General features: G+C 38.2%; 1 protein-coding gene across 20 annotated transcripts in view; it reads right to left on the reverse strand.

Annotated features, from left to right (window-relative positions):
• Positions 1–289: 289 nt before the first annotated feature.
• MYCBP2 (MYC binding protein 2) overlaps positions 290–18209 on the reverse strand; it is a 283201-nt gene continuing 265281 nt past the window's right edge. For all 20 annotated transcript variants that reach the window (XM_055360105.2, XM_055360102.2, XM_055360098.2 and 17 more), the window contains 9 exons: positions 17605–17733; positions 17112–17244; positions 15464–15567; positions 14152–14340; positions 12916–13023; positions 11521–11730; positions 7781–7888; positions 6965–7130; positions 290–1123 (listed from right to left, as the gene is read on the reverse strand). In XM_055360105.2, the coding sequence (XP_055216080.2) occupies positions 1008–1123; positions 6965–7130; positions 7781–7888; positions 11521–11730; positions 12916–13023; positions 14152–14340; positions 15464–15567; positions 17112–17244; positions 17605–17733 (1263 nt within the window). In that variant the 3' untranslated portion in view covers positions 290–1007. The remainder of the gene's footprint in view (positions 1124–6964; positions 7131–7780; positions 7889–11520; positions 11731–12915; positions 13024–14151; positions 14341–15463; positions 15568–17111; positions 17245–17604; positions 17734–18209) is intronic.

An 18209-nucleotide genomic window follows, 5' to 3' on the forward strand; every position in this document is an offset into this window, starting at 1 on the left:
TAAAAGTTAAAAATGCTGCTAGTTAAAATAGAAGTTGATTAATTTCCTAAATGCTTTCTTCTGTCTTTGGTATGAATATATGTACCTAAGAATATATATATATATATTTATGATCTTCTGCTTAGGATTTAAGATTCCAACATTGCACTTCATTACTATTCTTATTTTCCCTAACAGTTTTGAAAATTATGAATGGGTTGTGTTAGTAAATTTCTTTCTGAGGAAAACTGGACTTTTAGACCTTAAAGGTGTTCAAATTTTGTTTTTTAAACAATACCTCCCACAGTGGTAGACTTTATCACTGTATAAAAATGTACAGTGGTTTTATTGACATGTACATTCCAATATGTTTACAGCTGCAAGATGATGAGGCACACTCAGTATTGCACTTCATTAAAATTTCAGGCTCAAACTTAACCTAGAAGTTTAAATGAAATTGCATTTGTAATTTAGTAATTCTTATACAGGACAAACATTGATATCTTTATATACAGTGTGATACTTATTACATTTATATGCTGTCCTAACACAATTTTTTTTTTTTTAAATAACAGTCTAGGAAATAAACCAGAATATTCCTCTTTTTATCCCCACCCGTGATGCAATTGTACAGGATTACAAAAAGGCAGTATACAATAAACAATGATTATTTTTCTTTTTTGCTTGAAAGCCAGCATCGTTCTTAGTCCATGGGCATGGCGATTCTTTTATATCAATTATCTATAAATGTCCAATGCTTCACAGGCCAATGACGGTAATGGCCACATGCAAACACCTCACAAGTTTGATGTCATTTGTTCAAAAGAAGATAAACCAAAATAATGGGGAAACTTTTCATAGCAAGAATTATGTACATGGTATTTGGCATCCTTCTTGCACTGTGAATGGTTCATTTTCATGGATGTAAAAATGGTCCCGTCCTTATCCTGAGCAGAGTTTAAACTTCACCACATCCTCTTGGGGGATGAAGGCAATTTTTCTCTCTGTAGACAAAGGATCTGCGTGTTCTAAAAAGTGTGGGCATTTCTGCACACTCCACATCCCAGAGCAAACTCTTCCCCAGTGGGTGGATGAACAACATGGAGTGGACATTCAGTTCCTTCTAACTGCTTGCCTTTGGGACCTGTATAAATTTGAAGGAGGCAAAGGAAAATAATGTTTTAAGAATACACACATATAAACCTCACAGAAATATAAATCACTGATAGGTTACTCAAAGAAATAACATGACTATGGTTATACAAATATAACATTTAGAAATTTTTCTTCTGATCACAAAAGTAAAAAATGTTCACTATAAAAAATTCAACACAGATATGTATAATGGAAGAAGTGATGGGGTCCCTTACTCACTATATCCTGCCTAGAGAGGATCACTTCGAGCTACAGATCTTTTTCTATTAATAAATGCATCAGATATATCATTTTAAAACAGAGTAATGAATAAAAAAGGTCACAAATCCCCTCAATTTAGTCTGGCAGAACATTATTTTTCTGAATAGAAAACAGGGAGATTTTTGTGTAGAATGTTTTTCTATAAGTAAAAACATTTAAGTTTAAAGAAGCCATGTTTTCCCCTTTTATTTTTGCTGATGAAAAAGCACACACTGGTAAAATGGGAAGGCCAATGAATCCTGTAATTTTTAAAAGTACCTGAAGGATATTAGCAGGAAAATGAAAGTTGATCAGGTTAAAAACATGAACAATATTATAAAATACAATGTGGAAAAAACACTTTGGGGAAGATATGAATTTGTTGATAATAATCAAAGTAGGCCTATCAAATGTACCAAAAACAGTATTTTAAAAAAGAAAATTATTATATTAATGTGCTTCACGTCATGGGTTTCATATCATTTAGAAAAGATTTTTAGTTCCTTTAGAAACCAGGAGGCTTACTTTGTCAGAAAAACACGCTAGGCTTATACTTGAAAGCAGAGTCCCTATTTAATAGTAGATGAAGGAATAGGAACTCTGCATTAGTTTTCTACAGCTAGTTTTCAAAATAATAAATCTAAGTTCTGATTGTGCTTGAGAGAAAAATATCATGAGATTGGATGGAATGAGCTTACACTGATCAATGAGGAATGACGTCTCATTTACTTTACCTTTTCTAGGTTTAAAAACATTTCTGACATAAGAGAAGGAAACCATGATGGATAAAAGGCTAGCATTAATAAAGCTCTGGCCGGGCGCGGTGGCTCACGCCTGTAATCCCAGCACTTTGGGAGGCCGAGGCGGGTGGATCACGAGGTCAGGAGATCGAGACCATCCTGGCTAACACGGTGAAACCCCGTCTCTACTAAAAATACTAAAAATTAGCCGGGCGTGGTGGCGGGCGCCTGTAGTCCCAGCTACTCGGGAGGCTGAGGCAGGAGAATGGCGTGAACCCAGGAGGCGGAGGTTGCAGTGAGCCGAGATCGCGCCACTGCACTCCAGCCTGGGCGACAGAGCGAGACTCCGTCTCAAAAAAAAAAAAAAAAAAAAAAAAAAAAAAAAAATAAAGCTCTTAGACCGCACAGTATAATACCCAATAAATGCTGGCTATTACTACTATTACTGAACAACCACAAACTGAGGCCTGATCTAGAGGAATAAAAAGTAAGTTCCGTACAAGAGTAAGACCAAGACATTAGAGTGTCAAACTGAAGACAGCTAATCTCAGAGAAGTCAACTTCAGGTTAGAGCCAACAGGCATGAGAGTGGCAATGAGTGCCACCTCAGACAAATGCAGGCACAGACCTCAGGATGGGTCAGCATGGGAGGATGCCAGAGGTTTGCTAGAAAGTTAATTATTCCTGTTAGAAAGTAGTTCAGTAGCTCCTGCTCCAAATCACACTGCAGATTGGTGCCCACTCCACCAGTGGGTGGGGGAGAGTGGGCAGGATGGGGACACTCAATGGCAGATCTAGTTCAGATACACAACATATCAATGGTGGTGACACAAACTGCAGCCCTTGGGTTTTTTCAAGGAAAAAATGAGTCATTTACTCAACAAATATTTACCGCATGCCTAATATATGAAGGGCATTGTTAGGTACTTGGGATTAAAGATGAAAAGTGCATGGCTCCCATCTTCAAGGTGTTCATAATCCAACATGGTGGTGAGAAACAAAAATAGTGAAAACACACCTGCAAACATCTGAGTGCTTACTACTGAGGCACTGTTCTAGTATATCAGCTACTTAACCATTTAACAGTCATAGGAGGCAGAAACGATTATCCTCATTTTGTAGATATGAAACTGAAGTAAAATTAATTTTTCTGATTCTTAGATACCTCATCTTTAAAATAGACACAGCAATACCTAACTCATGGGGTGCTGTGAAGATTAAGTATCCTGGCACGAGAAGGTAGTCAATAAATACTTTAGAAAGAAATGGATAGAGGGATTATGCTATGGTCTGGATGTTTTTGTGCCCCTCCAAATTTATATACTGACGTGTTAATGAAAGGAGTTAGTTTGCCTTAGGTAGATAGCAAGGGAAGGGTCCCCAGAGAGCCCCAGGTCCACAGGTCAGTGCCTCATCCCCATATAACATAAAAAGCAGTTGGGGAAAAAAAGTCAAGCTGCAGGCACCGATGAGGGAACTAGCACAGGGCATTGTGCCTAAAGACATGCCCACAGCTGCACAGACAGAAAAACCTTCAATCAGATAAAGGACAAGACCTGGGATAGAAATGCCTTTGTCCTTTGTATAGTCAGGGGGCTGTCTCCTTTTGTGGGCATAGGCACAGTGGGCTCCAGTGGGTTCCAGTGGGTTCCTGGGCCAGGGTCCCGGGCCAAGCTGAGTCACGCTGCGGGCCAAGACAGCCCACAGACTAAGCACATTCCTTCCCCTTTCCAGTCCATAAAAACCCTGGGCCCTAGCCTCACAGGGAGCATCCTGTTTGGGCCCCCCTCTCTGCTGGCAGAGAGCTTTCTTCTTTTGCTTATTAAACTTTCGCTCTAACCTCACCCTTGTATCTGTGCTCCTTAATCTTCTTGGAGGTAGGGCAAAGAACTCCTGGCATTATCTCAGACAATGAGAGACTGTTATATCTTGGTGCACTGCTGAGACTACAACATTAACACCAATGTTATGGTGTTAGGAGGTGGAGCTGTGGGAGGTGATGAGGTCATGGGGTGGAATCCATGAATGGGATTAGTGCTCTTCCTATCAATGAGACCCAGGAAAGGCCCCCTGCCCTTCCACGACAGCAAGAAAGCGCCACCTATGAGGCTGAGAGTGGGTCCTCACCAGACACCTCGACTGCTAATTCCTAGATCTTAGACTTCCTGGTCTCCAGAACAGTGAGAATAAATTTCCACTGTTTATAAGCTACCCAGTTTACAGTATTTTGTTATAGCAGCTTGAATGGATGAAGACTGATTATCTAAAAATATTAGAATTAACAGGGTTGAGAGTGGTTAGAGAATTGCTTCTTCTGTCCTTCTAAGTAAACTGTATATGGCCATCTTCCCTACTCACATCCCTGTGGGATCTCCTTTATTCTATTCCAGTTCTCTAAATGAATGGATGAGTTGGAGGGATGTGTGAGGCGGAGAGTATACCTCAATCTCAGTGTATGTTCTTAGGCCAGTTCATTAACCTCCCTAGCCCTCAATTTTCCATTTGATAACATAGGGATAATACCATCTACTCGTAGATTGTAAAAATTGAGCAAATATGTGTGAAAATGCCCAGGACCGAGGTCATTCCTTCCTTCTGCCAACTCTGGCTCCTCCCCTGCCTCCCTCCTGTGATTCCTTTGTGTTGGCTGCCCTGATCCTGTGAGGAAACCTGACCCTCCTCTCTCAGCTATTACCCACCACTGAGTTCTCTAAAAGTGTTTCATTGTTAACTTTAGCATTCTTATTTCTGTTTTTTAACATAGAGGAAACTTTAAGTAAAATCTAGATTTCCCCTGAAGACACTGCTTGCCTTAAATCTTTCTCAACTGGGGGCTGGTTATCTCCCAAGCTCCTCCAGGTCATATGGCTACAACGTGTGACTGATTTTTCTCTTGGTTCCTATTTCTTTCCAGACCACAACCTACAACTTTCATTCAATAATTGCCCTTCCTCCAAGCTCAAGTCATCTAGAGTCATCTAGAATACTGCCCTTTCCACACTCCCTTCACTTGCTGACCTCCAGCACATCACCCCCTCCCTCCAAGCATGGCTCACATCTCTGTTCTGTCCATTATCCTCCATAACCTGGCTTCACATCATTCTGGCCTTGCTTCTTCCAAAGCCTGCTACTTCTATTAAAAAAAACAGTATTTGAGGAGAAACAGTAAAACAATTTTTATTTGACATGAGCAAATGGTAAAAAGTAGTCATACTTGAAAAAACCCTACTTATCTTTATTTTGAAATGGATAGTACATGTTTCACATGGTTTAAAATCAAAATGTTAAAAATGATAACACAATTGGAAGCCACTTTCCCTAGTCTCTACCCTCATCTTTTTCTTGCTTTTCCCAATAGTTAATCAATAGTATTAGTTTCTTGAGTATCTTTCCAGGGGTTTCTTTTATGTAAATATAAACAAATATGACTAGATAGTCTCATTTTCCCTCTTACAAAAGGCAGCATACTACATACTCTGTTCTGCAATTTGCTTTTTTTTTTTTTTGAAACAGCTGTCACCCAGGCTGGAGTGCAGTGGCGCAATCTTGGCTCACTGCAACCTCCGCCTCTCAGGCTCAAGTGATTCTCTGGCCTCAGCCTCGTGAGTAGCTCGGATTACAGGCACCCGCCACCATGCCTGGCTAATTTTTGTATATTTAGTAGAGATGGGGTTTCACCATGTTGGCCAGGCTGGTCTCGTACTCCTGACCTCAAGTGATCCACCTGCTTCGGTCTCCCATAGTGCTGGGATTACAGGTGTCAGTCACACCACTTGGCCTAATTTACTTTTTTCATCTGATGCTATCTCCTAAAGATCTTTCCAAATCAGCACACAGAAACACCATCCTCACTCTTTTTTTTTTTTTTTTTTTTTTTTTAAACTGATGCGTAATTATTAGGCACTACCCTACTGGACACTAGCATTGTTCATACATTTTTATTATCATAACAAAGCTGTAGTTAATAACCTTGTTTATTTGCCCTTTTTTAACTGTCCTCACATTTGTAGCTATATCCCTGAAGAGGGAGTGCTGAAGGGTTGATACACTGGTAATTTTGAGAGGCACTATTAAGCTGTTTTCCGGAGAGGTCTATCACTTGCACTCTGATAAGCAGCAGATGGCAGTGTGTGTTTTCCAGCTTTGACAACATGGTATATTGTGTTGTATGTACTTGTGCATGTATTTTCACTAATTTCAGATACATCTTATGTAAAATTCTCTCCTATGGTTGCACGGACCTCTCCTTCCACTTCTCTCACTTCCGTGAAGCCTGGTATTCCACCTCACTGTTGCCACTAGCCTCCTGTCCTCTTCCAGTATTTTCAGCTTCTTTTTGGTTTCATACTTCTTTCCCCTCAGCCTGCTTTCCATAGACAATAATTTCTCCTGTATTCTGAGTGGTTTCTTTAATTCCCTTGACTTTCTGATGCTCACTACACTGCTGATTCCCAGCCATTCTAGATTAAATCACTTGTTCATTTTATGGCAATGGTTCCAGGCTTCCTTAAAAAAAAAAATCACAGAATCCTTTTAAATGGTTCTGTAATATTGAACTTCATATGACTTTTTAGTGCTGAACAGCCATCTTTTCACCAATCCTTAGTAGACTTCATTCTCACTCCCCAAGAGATCTGCTCCGTCACAGCTAACTTCTCACTCACGATGATGAGCTTGCTTCCTAATTCACCCAGAAAGTCATAAGCTTACAAGGATCAAGGAATTCCTCCTGCTTCTTTAGGCTAGTTTGAATTGAGTTTCTGTCACTTGAAACAGAGCTTTCATATAATGTTTACGTAAAACTATGGTAAATAGATCATAATCGTGATTTTAAAATATTAAAAGCATACCTGCAGGACAGTGTGGTAGTTCTTCCTTAGGAATGCTAGTCATTCTTTGAAAATCATCATGACAAGCATTACAAAAATGTGTTGTTCCAAAACAGAAAAAAACAGCCACTGAACAGCAGTAGCGACATTTATATTCCAAAAAGTCTGTGCCATGTTTGGGACACATCTATAGCAAAAGAGAAGAGACAGACACAAGATCATAGTGAGACTATTTCAATCAAACTTAAGATAGGCATATACATAGACAGCTCCTTAATTCATATTTTGAGGGCCTACATAACTCTAAAAATTGATTGAAAAACTGACGATACACATGTTTGAAAACTAACAAATAAATATGTGGCTCTGTCCAAAAGGTCTGGACAAAGATCCAAGTTCTAATTCCATTTCCATCATAATCTATCTGATTTAAATAAGCAAGCTACTTAATTTCTTTATTAATGTTTTATGGCCGGTCAAACTGAAAATTAATGAAATTAACCTCTCTCATAATCTCAGAGATGTACTGTGAACATTTCACTGAAGAGGGGAAAACCTAAAAGTTTCACTGCACGTTTAAGAAACTAAGAAAATAAGAAAATTTATTACATTGTTTAACTATGGTGATCATTTCATGGAAGACAAAATTATAAAATAAAAATATCGCCCAAAGGAAATAATATATATGAAATAATGTGAAAAATTATACAACGCTGAACAAATATCAGAAAATACTGAGGAGAAAAGCCTGATTTACATTCCCACCATATTATTGTTTAAAAAATAATACTATTTAACATTTCTAAACTGTTGTTTCTAATAAAATGTTCTGCCTACCTGAGCCCTGGAAACATCAGAACAGGCACCACAAATGAGCTCTCTGGGATCATAATCATCTCCCTGTCCAGCCTCAGCATCGCAGCGAGCTTCACCACCAAAATATGCCTGTGGAGAAAACACATCTAGATTACAGCAGGAAAAAAGAAAACTCTGGCATGGGAGACACAGTATGGGCATAGTGAAAGTAAGATCTAGGGGTTTTAGAAAATACCATTATCTACTAGACCATCCCTTGAAATGCCAAGTGCATGCCCATATTGCTTGCTGACTGTATGTAGGGTGGATCAGGGTAAGAAATAAAGCTATTTCTTCTTTTTCTTTCTTCCCCTCCTACCTTCCTTCCCTCCTTCCCTTCCTTCCCTTCTCTTCTCTTCTCCTCTTCCACCTCTCTCTCTGTTTCTTTGAGACGGGCTCTCACTCTGTTGCCCAGGCTGGAGCGTAGTGGCACAATCATGGCTCCCGACAGCCTCAACCTCTTGGGCTCAGGTGATCCGCCCAACTGAGCCTCCTGAGTGGCTAGGATCATAGGTGCAAGCCACCACGCCCGGCTAATTGTTTAATTATTTGTAGAGACAGAGTCTCCCTATGCTGCCCAGGCCGGTCTCAAAACTCCTGGGCTCAGGTGATCCTCTTGCCTTGGCCTCCCAAAGTGCTGGGGTTATTGGCATGAGCCACATGCCTGGCCTAAAGCTATTTCGACTCTCAAATGGATTCAAGCTTAAAGTAGGGAGTTACATTGTCCTGTCAAAACAAAAAAGTATAATATTCCAAATAAATATCAACAGAATACTAAGTAGTAAAAGCTATGCTTTTTTCAGGGTAAAGTTTGAGAAATTTTTCTCATTTTGAAATATTAAAATACATACCCCTTCTACTGTTTTAATAAATATGCTTAGCAGTTCCCAATTTATAATACTGTAGAACAAAATATGCATAAAGTAATTAGTATAGAATTATAATTCCAAGGCTAATGGGAAAGAAAAAAGTAATTTTAAGCATCTTCTGATCACACATTTTTTAAGAAGAAAAGGCCGGCTGGGCATGGTGGCTCACACCTGTAATCCCAGCACTTTGGGAGGGTGAGGCAGACAGATTCCTTGAGCTCAGGAGTTCAAGAACAGCCTAGGCAACATGGCAAAACCCATCTCTATCAAAAATACAAACAAACACAAAAATTAGCCAGGCGTGGTGGTGTGGACCTGTGGCCCCAGCTACTCAGAAGGCTGAGGTGGGAGGCTTGTTTGAGCCCAGGAGGTGGAGGCTGCAGTGAGCTGAGATCATGCCACTGCACTCTAGCCTGGGTGATATGGTGAGACCCCGTCTCAAAAAAAAAAAAAGGCAAATTTGATAATTCTGTTCAGAATTCTGCTCATAAAGTTATGCAATAGGCAGGAACTCAACAGTTTCCAATACAGACACTTGCATAAATAGAATTTGAATAAATAAAATTATCATGAATAAATAAAAATATCATGATGGGTGATTTATCTGTATTTGCCGTGGGCAGAGATTAAGTGAGGCCAAGGAACTGGGATAATTTGCATGCACTGATTGTCTCATAGTCAAAAAGCTATGTCCGGATTGGGAATAAACAAACTGAGTCAATATAAATCTTTTATCTATACTAGAAAAACAGGTCCAAAGACAGGATCCATTGATGCAGAGGTTATAAACGGTCGTTCACCAGCTAAACCTAACCCTGGAAGTATTTCGGTTTGTCTTGGGGACTGCTTACTCCAGCTGTTTCACTTTTCTATATCCTCTGCTTGGCTTCCTAAGCATTTGACTGCTACCCTGTAATAGCACAATATTCATTTATACTGTTTAGTACATGAAACACACAGAAATACTATTTTATTATTTGTAACAATACAAGCTTCATAAATGTGCACTATTGGGTGTGCATGTATTTATCTGCCTTTCTGGCTATCATCTCTCTACTTAGACATCCATTCATCCTCTGTTATTTTCTTTTTGCTACATTGGGGGACTATGCACCTTTCTCATGTAGTCATTCTCTCACTCATTTATTCATTCTCCACTTAACTTTGTATCTAGTAAGTGCAAAGTACTAGAGATGGAAAAATGAAAAAACATACTCTTTATCCTCATGGGACTTATCAAGTAGGGCAGAGAGATAAGTGGTCCAGTAGTCATAATGCAGAATAGGGAGTTCTATGCTAGATGCCTGCAAGATACCAAAATCATGTGGTGGTGGTGTTGATGGAAGTGAGATGGGGGGTATGTTACAGAGGAGGTGAAACCTGAGCTGAAGCCTGAGGTATGACAAGACAGATTAGGCTCTGCGTGACAGCATGTGTGTATGGGGTTGGGGGTGGCAGGTCAGAGTAAAATATGCAGGGGGAGGTAGAGAAGAGCATCCTTTGAACACCAATGGCCTGTGCAATGGCATGGGGGTGTCAGTGGGTGAGCAGACAGGGCTGAGTTTGGGAAATGCAAGTTATTTGGTATGTGGCAGCAAATGGAGAGCAAATGGTAGCATCTTGGGAGATGAGACTGGAGAGGGAGACTGGGCTACCATATTATAAGTAGAAGAGTGATCCAGTTAGATTTTAGATCTAGAAGTATTAATTAGCAGCAGTGTAAGGGATGCAACAGAGGAATTAGGGGTTCTACACCCGAGCTCAGGAAGAAGGCTACTGTAATTACCAAGGAAAATGATTAGGTTTGCTGGAGATGTAATGGAAAGAAAAAAGGACTCAAGAGAGATCTGGAGACAGAATTGATAGGATTTTGTCAATGAAGATCAGAGATTGGTAAAGTCTTTTTTTTTTTGAGACAGGGTCTCACTATGTCACCCAGGCTGGACTGCAGTGGCATGAACACAGCTCATTGCAGCCTCAACCCCCTGGACTCAAGCGATTCCCCTGCCTCAGTCCCCCAAGTAGCTGGGACTACAGGCAGATGCCAACCTACCTGTCTAATTTTTGTATTTCTTGTAGAGATGGGGTTTTGCCATCTTGCCCTGGGTGGTCTCAAACTCCGGAGCTCAAGAAATCTGCCCACCTTGGCCTCCCGAAGTGCTGGGATTACAGGTGTGAACCACTGTGCCTGGCCAAGATTGATGAATATAATACCTGACATGTGAACTCTGAAGTATGTGTGAGAGATCCAAATGTCTGGTACGCAGTTGGTTATTTGTAACTAAATCTCAAAAATTTTGGGAGGTCATAAACATATACATGGTAGGTGAAGGTATAGATGTAAAAGAGATCACCCAAGGTAAGGAAGTATTTATTAAGTAGGCAAGAATGGAGCTCTAGGAAAACAAATACGTAAGGGGTAGGTAAAAAAAAAAAAAAAAAAAAAAGTAGTTAAAGATAAATGACTAGAAAGGAAGGAGGACAGAAAAAGAGTGTGTTGTCCTGGAAGCCAAGGAATTAAGAGTTCTAAGGAAGGAATGGTTAGTAGAGTCAAGTGAGAGAAGTTTATTCGAGAAGAAATTGCCCTGGGCCAACAGGTTATTACTGATGGGAAGCAGCTTGTATACAGAAATACTGCATGTTTCGAAAAGTTTGTTCAGGTTAAATAAAGAATCCCCAAACAAGTTAAGTAAACAAGTTTTACTGGAAACATTGGGAAACATTGTACCAAGCTATCTTATTTTTAACTTCAGGCTTAAGATGGAATAATTAGATATCACCGTACAATTTGAATTCTTAATCATATAGGTAAGCTCTAGTTTTTAAAACTTCTCAGTATAATTTATAGCATACCTTTCTGCATTTGTAGCACACATAATATGCATATCTATTCATTGCATAGCCAGCTGGGTCATTATAAAACCTCACACCAGGAGTTGTGATAGCTTCACTCTTATGCAGACCTTCATATTCCAATCTCATTAAGGCTTTTCTTCTGACATCCTCATAGAGTTCTTTTATTGGATCAAGTAGGTCTTTTAGTACTATGTGATTAATTTTGTTCTGCAATAAAAAATGAACACTCTTTAGCAGAATCATTTATTAATCAATTCAACAAACACTTACCATGCACCTAAGTGCCAAGCATTGTGCTAGAAGATAACCAGACAGCACACATATTCTAAATAAAATGTCATTTGAAAAACATTCTGTAAATTCTTTAGAAGCCCATATTTTTCCAAGAGCAGGGAAAATGGGGCAAATGGGACAGAGAGCGTGAAAATTCCATTTTATTAGCTTTATATTTCCTGAGTCTGAAATATATCTCCTGTTGCCCTAGCTATTGTGGAAATAAAGTTACCTTATTGCGACAAATAAGACACGCTCTTTGTGTGTGTGTGTGTGTGTGTGTGTGTGTGTGTGATGCTTCCTTGAGGGGAAGACAGAACGCCAGGTGACAGAAGTGAACAGGTAGTATTTGCTGTAAAACTTTCATGTATCTATTAATATTTGTAGCACCATATGATAGGGGAGAGCAAAATACTACAATCTTTTTGATTATTCCTCAGTCTATCTAGACAATGATTGTGCTAAGTCTTTCCACATTCTACCCTTTATATTAGTTTGCAAATACGAAGATAAGAAAATAGGGAGAGCTTAATAGAACAAAAAGGGGCGATGAATTAATAGGGAAAGTACTGCCACATTCTTCAAAAACAGCTTTTTGTTAATCATTATTAGCTTGCCAAAACAACTTCCTACCTGCTGACTACCTTTGTACAAATGTGTCAAAATGCCAAGAACTTTCTCCTTGTTTTAACTAAGCTCTAAAAGAATCTGTTCTAGTGGTACTGAGGGTTCCAATTTCACTCTTTAATGGCAGGTATCAGTTTCTACAAACACCAGAGGATCATTCTTCTTTTTGGTAGTCGTTGTCATGTTATGTCAACTGAGCTCTCTAGTGGTCTGAGAGTAGAGATGCATGCCCTTTAATGCATCAGGATGTTTAAATGAACTTTCTCATGTAATATGTTTAACAGAATGTAATCAGTTTTAAATGGACAATTACTGTTTTGAGATGCATTATAACAGAGAGATTATATTCTCAGGTTCCACATGAATGAGAAGGGAAGAAACTGCTAGGGGCTGGTGGGTAAAACCAAGAGATACTGACATATGTTTATTTTGAAAGGTGAAAAGAAAGAACAAAAGAAAAAGAAAGTACATGATTTCAGATTCTTTCCATACCTTGCAAATGGGACAAGATATAAATCCAAATGTTATCCTTGGGCCAAGCCATCGATTTTCTAATACTCGCCGACAGCACTGTAAGTGGAATATGTGACTACAATCCAGCTTAAATAAACAAAGGAAAAGGACATAAGCAAATATAATAATGATAAACAGTTGAGTGACTGGGAGATTATTTAATGCAAGGCACTACTTAAAGCAGGTAAGAGAAAAATCAAGAAATTTACTATAATGAAAATTCATTGGGACACTGAAATTGGGACATTATTATTTACTAAATTTCATTACAGTAAATTGGGATACTATTAACTAGGCCTTTGGCTTCTCCTGCTTTTTAACATTCATGCCACTTATATAAAGTAAGCCAGGTTAGGAAAAAAAGTAAAATTATTCAATTTTGTATCTCACAGAAAGAAGAAGAAATTACTGATTTATGATTTTCTTTTGGAGACTATTATTATCTTGGAATCATGAGAACTGAAAATATTAGCAATGGGCAAAAGTTAAAAAAACCTATTTAGTGCACAGTAACTTGTGTATGTATAGAAGTATGTATCATTATGTATAGATCAATTATACAATGTTGTAAAAATACCATTCTGGATTTTGGAAATTAAGAAGAGCCTTAGCTACTGGGGGATAATCTAATTATTTCCCCCTGGCTTCTGAATATTTTATACATTCTGCTGATTACAGAGGTTCACACAAATCACAAATTAAAGCTGAGCATGCAACATAGAAAGCACAGCATAAAGAGGCAGAATTTGCTCCTCATTAGCCTGGTACATGTATAGATTAAAAGAACACTTCTGCCTAGTGATATAAAAAAAGATTTCAATCAACTGCTTTTTTTTTTTTTTTTTTTTTTTTGGACACAGAGTCTCGCTCTGTCACCCAGGCTGGAGTGCAGTGGTGCCATCTCGGCTCACTGCAAGCTCCGTCTCCTGGGTTCACGCCATTCTCCTGACTCAGCCTCCTGAGTAGCTGGGACTACAGGCACCCGCCACCACGCCCGGCTAATTTTTTGTATTTTTGTAGTAGAGACGGGGTCTCACTGTGTTAGCCAGGATGGTCTCGATCTCCTGACCTCGTGATCCACCTGCCTCGGCCTCCCAAAGTGCTGGGATTACAGGCATGAGCCACTGCGCCCGGCCTCAATCAACCGTTTATTTGACAAATATATTCCCCATCTTAATGTCTGGATACATTCAATACTTTAAAAGCTGAGGCAACCTGAATGGCTGGTGCTGCCGAGAGCGCTTCGGTGAAACATATCATGCACATGTCATCGGCGTCTTGCTTCAGGCTTGTGGCACTTTTGTCACAGCCGTGTAGACAGGGCAGACAGTGCTCTTCGTTTTTAACACCCCCGCATGGATGGCCACAAGGATGCGTCTTACTACAGGCTATCTTAGCATATTCCTGTTAAAGATGAATTACAATGTTACACAAGTATGTAAAAAAGCACACATTCTGGTAATTTTCCTTATTATATAAATTTCCAAAGATTATTTTCCCACAGGAAGTATCTATGCAGGCCAAGTAACAACAAAGTAAAGTTATTTCTAATCTTTGTTTGAATATAAATTAGGCTTCTTAACAAAGTTGTTTTTTTTTTGATGCAATTTTTAAGAAATGCCACTCTCTATAAAGGGAATGCTGATAAGTGAATTATAATTTCATATTTGTCATCATGCACAGCTATAAAGCAAAAAGTTCCTGGCTGGGAGTCGTGGCTTACACCTGTAATCCCAGCACTTTGGGAGGCTGAGGTGGGCAGATCACGAGGTCAGGAGTTCGAGACCAGCCTGACCAATATGGTGAAACCCCATCTCTACTAAAAATACAAAAATTAACCAGGCATGGTGGTGCGCGCCTGTAATCCCAGCTACTCAGGAAGCTGAGGCAGGAGAATCGCTTGAACCCGGGAGGCGGACGTTGCAGTGAGCCGAGATCGCGCCACTGTACTCCAGCCTGGGCGACACAGCCAGACTCCGTCTCAAAAAAATAAAAATAAAAAAAGTTCCCCAATGTATAATTTCCCAGTCACCACTCCCCGCATCACCAAAATGCGGATTTTTTTTTTTTTTAAAAAAAGGTACCTCTGACTCTCTGAGCATATCCACATTCTTATTAAGTGAATTGAGAAACCAAAAACATTTGGACAACATAGAATATGTTTATATATGTTCAGGATTAAAGAACTCTTAGATGTTGAAAATGTATTTTAAGGAAATAAGTGAATAATGTGTATAAGAGATAAAGGAAATACAGTTCATAAATTTTTAACTGTTTCTAATACAAAAGTAGATATTAAATATATATGATCATGGTAACTGAGAAACATACAAAAAGAGTGTGGTTTGGGCTTGAGAGCCTTATTTGACCCATTCTTCAACTTTGGTAAGGCATTTGATGCTTCACATAGGTAATACACTCATTTAGGAAGCTGGAGTGACGCTGAGCTAAAACTCTTATCTGTATGAAGTAAAGGTGTCACAGGGGAACATGGACAATGGGATGGCCTGTGTCACTATATACTCACCTGGCAATCTGCATCAGAACAAACACTGCCAACAGCAGATAACTCTGTTCCACTCCTGGAACCACAGAAGCGACATGCTTCTGAGCTACTCGTGGTGGGTTTGCCTAGGTTCAAGCAGAAAAATTAAAATCCGTCTTATGGATATGTTTTCTAGATATTTTAACAGAACTAAATTTTAAAAAGCAAACTAGGTTTGTATAAGTTGCTATCCTTGGGAAATCAGCCTGACAGTTTTAGAACAGAAGGTTTCTAAGTTGTCCTAATTATAAAGTAAATAATGACACACAAAAAAAGAAATTAAAGACCTATCTGAAGCCAAATACACTCTCGACTAATATTTTTTTTCAGTGAAAGAAACAGACTAGACTTCTAGTCAAGTTACCAGACTGAGCAGATGTTACAAGCCCGACTCCAAATGCACAATACCATAAAAAATATGATAACCAAAAATTAAATAAAAATACACAGAAGTTAGGGAAATCTTTAACTATATATAACAAAATTATAAGGCATGGTATAAAGCCTATCATCAGAGTATGAAACTTGAAAAACAGAATTCCTACCTCAGGAACTCTGCAATTTGAAAAGGAATTTAAATATGTTTGAAATACTTAAAGAAGAAACAGAATCAATAAAACAAGAACAGAGCAATAAGAAAAAGAACGTGAAGATCTGAAAATTAAAGACCAAGCTGATTTTTAAACACAGATATAAAAATCTAACTATAATTAATATCAATATATTGAATTCAGCAATATTTACAGAAAAATCCATTTAAAAAGGATGGTTTACAAGGACGGTTTGACATTAGAACATGTATTAATAAAATATACAGCACTGACAGATTATAGGAGGAAGAAATCAACTATGAGAAAAGAAGGTCATGCTCTTGCAGCATGCAAAGTCACCCTAGAATTAAATTGATTCCGATTTACACCCAACTCCAACACTGGAAGTTTGTGTCAGTCAAATGGCAGACTGCAGATGTGCTGAAAACTGAGAATTTGTAAGATTCAACATAACTTTGAACTAGGAATATACAAGATTTACTTTAGAAAAGCAGCAAAATGAAAACTATGTTTTAGAGATAAAAATACATTTAACATACATAAGTTACTTTTTGTTTTATGTCTATTCATTTTTGTTAATTATTTTATTGCTATCAATGGAAACAGTACCATTCACAACACCTTCAAAAGCATTAGGTCTACAAAAACCTCTAAATATCATAAAATCATACAACCTTATAATAAATAGAGATCTTAGTGATCATCTAGTGCAGCAATTTTTATTGTGGGGCAACAACTAGCAGAACTAGAAGGGAATTATCAATAGAAATGTATTTTATCTATGGAGCCCCATTAGTTGTAATCCTCTCACTTTATAAATGAAGTCAATGAGTTCCAGAGAGGTTAAGTGACTTGCTCGACACCACACAGCTAGTTAGTGGCAAATCAGGTTTCTTGACTTTTGGTCTAATGCTCTCTTCACCATAGAACACTCTATATATTTAGTAAATATATAGATCAATGATGTAATAATTAAACATCAGAATATCACTCAAAATTATTCACAGTTTAATCACTTGGCACGGTTTAATCTTTTTTTGTGGGTTTTAAAGGCATGGCTCAATCTTTAAACCTTTTACCTGTGTGTTCTCGGAATTCCACCATTGCCTTCATTGTTTTAGAATCTGCCAGTGCCATCAACCAGAACAATTTGGTTCTACCACAACCTTCATGAAGGTCAACCTTTATAGCTTCTTCTTCTTCTTTGAAGACCTATTATTTCATTAAAGAACAGGGAAAAATATGCTTATTTATCATTCTGAAAGGAAGAGTATGAAATTTAATTATTCAATAATAATAATGGCTTTCATTTAAGCACCCTAAGAAGTTTTGAATATTTCCAATCTTCTCTTTAATCTTCACAGCAGTCCCTTTTTTATAAATGGAGAAATTAAGTGTTTCTAAGGATAAAACAACTTGCTATTTATAGATGGTAAGCGAGACAGCTGTGAACTCAACCAAGGTCTTTGATTCCAAAGTCCACTTTTTCCCCCTACTACACAAAGCCTCTTTCACACATTTATTTCAAAATTCACTGAACATATTTTATGCTCCAGAGACAAAAATCTTCACCTGTCTTTGATGAGTTTTGGTTCTTCGATGAAGGTGAAGGAATCTGTCACAGTCTGTACATAAATTTCCACAGACATTGCATAAAATGATTGCTGCAGTTTCACCATCATCATGGTTATCACACATAGGCTAAAATAAGACATTTCCACATGTTACATTAGATTAACAAGAAAGTCTCAGACTCTCATACAAATTGAATATAATTTATTTACAAAAATAAACTGTTACTCTGAAGTCTATTAAGAATTTAGAATCTGAATATTAAACAGAATTATTGCAAATGTACTTAACTATAAAAATCTCTCAAAACTCCAAATCCAATCATTAATGTGCTTTGCAGGTTCAATGATTAATACAATGAACAGGTATACTTTGTTACTTACAGACTTAAGAAATGTCTGCCCCATTATATATCTAAACATTCTGTATGCCAAAGGAAGAAACTGCTTATTTTTGAAACTTGAACATTAATAAGAAAATGGTGAAAGGGCCTATATAAAGTTTTCCTTTCTAGTGAACTTAAAGATACCCATCAAACCTACTTAAGTATATATGTGAACAGGTGGTGTGTCATGTTGCCTGTGTTATTGCTTTATTTCCTTCCT

The sequence above is a fragment of the Gorilla gorilla genome, chromosome 14, assembly GCF_029281585.2.
Source record: "Gorilla gorilla gorilla isolate KB3781 chromosome 14, NHGRI_mGorGor1-v2.1_pri, whole genome shotgun sequence".
Taxonomy (NCBI): Eukaryota; Metazoa; Chordata; class Mammalia; order Primates; family Hominidae; genus Gorilla; species Gorilla gorilla.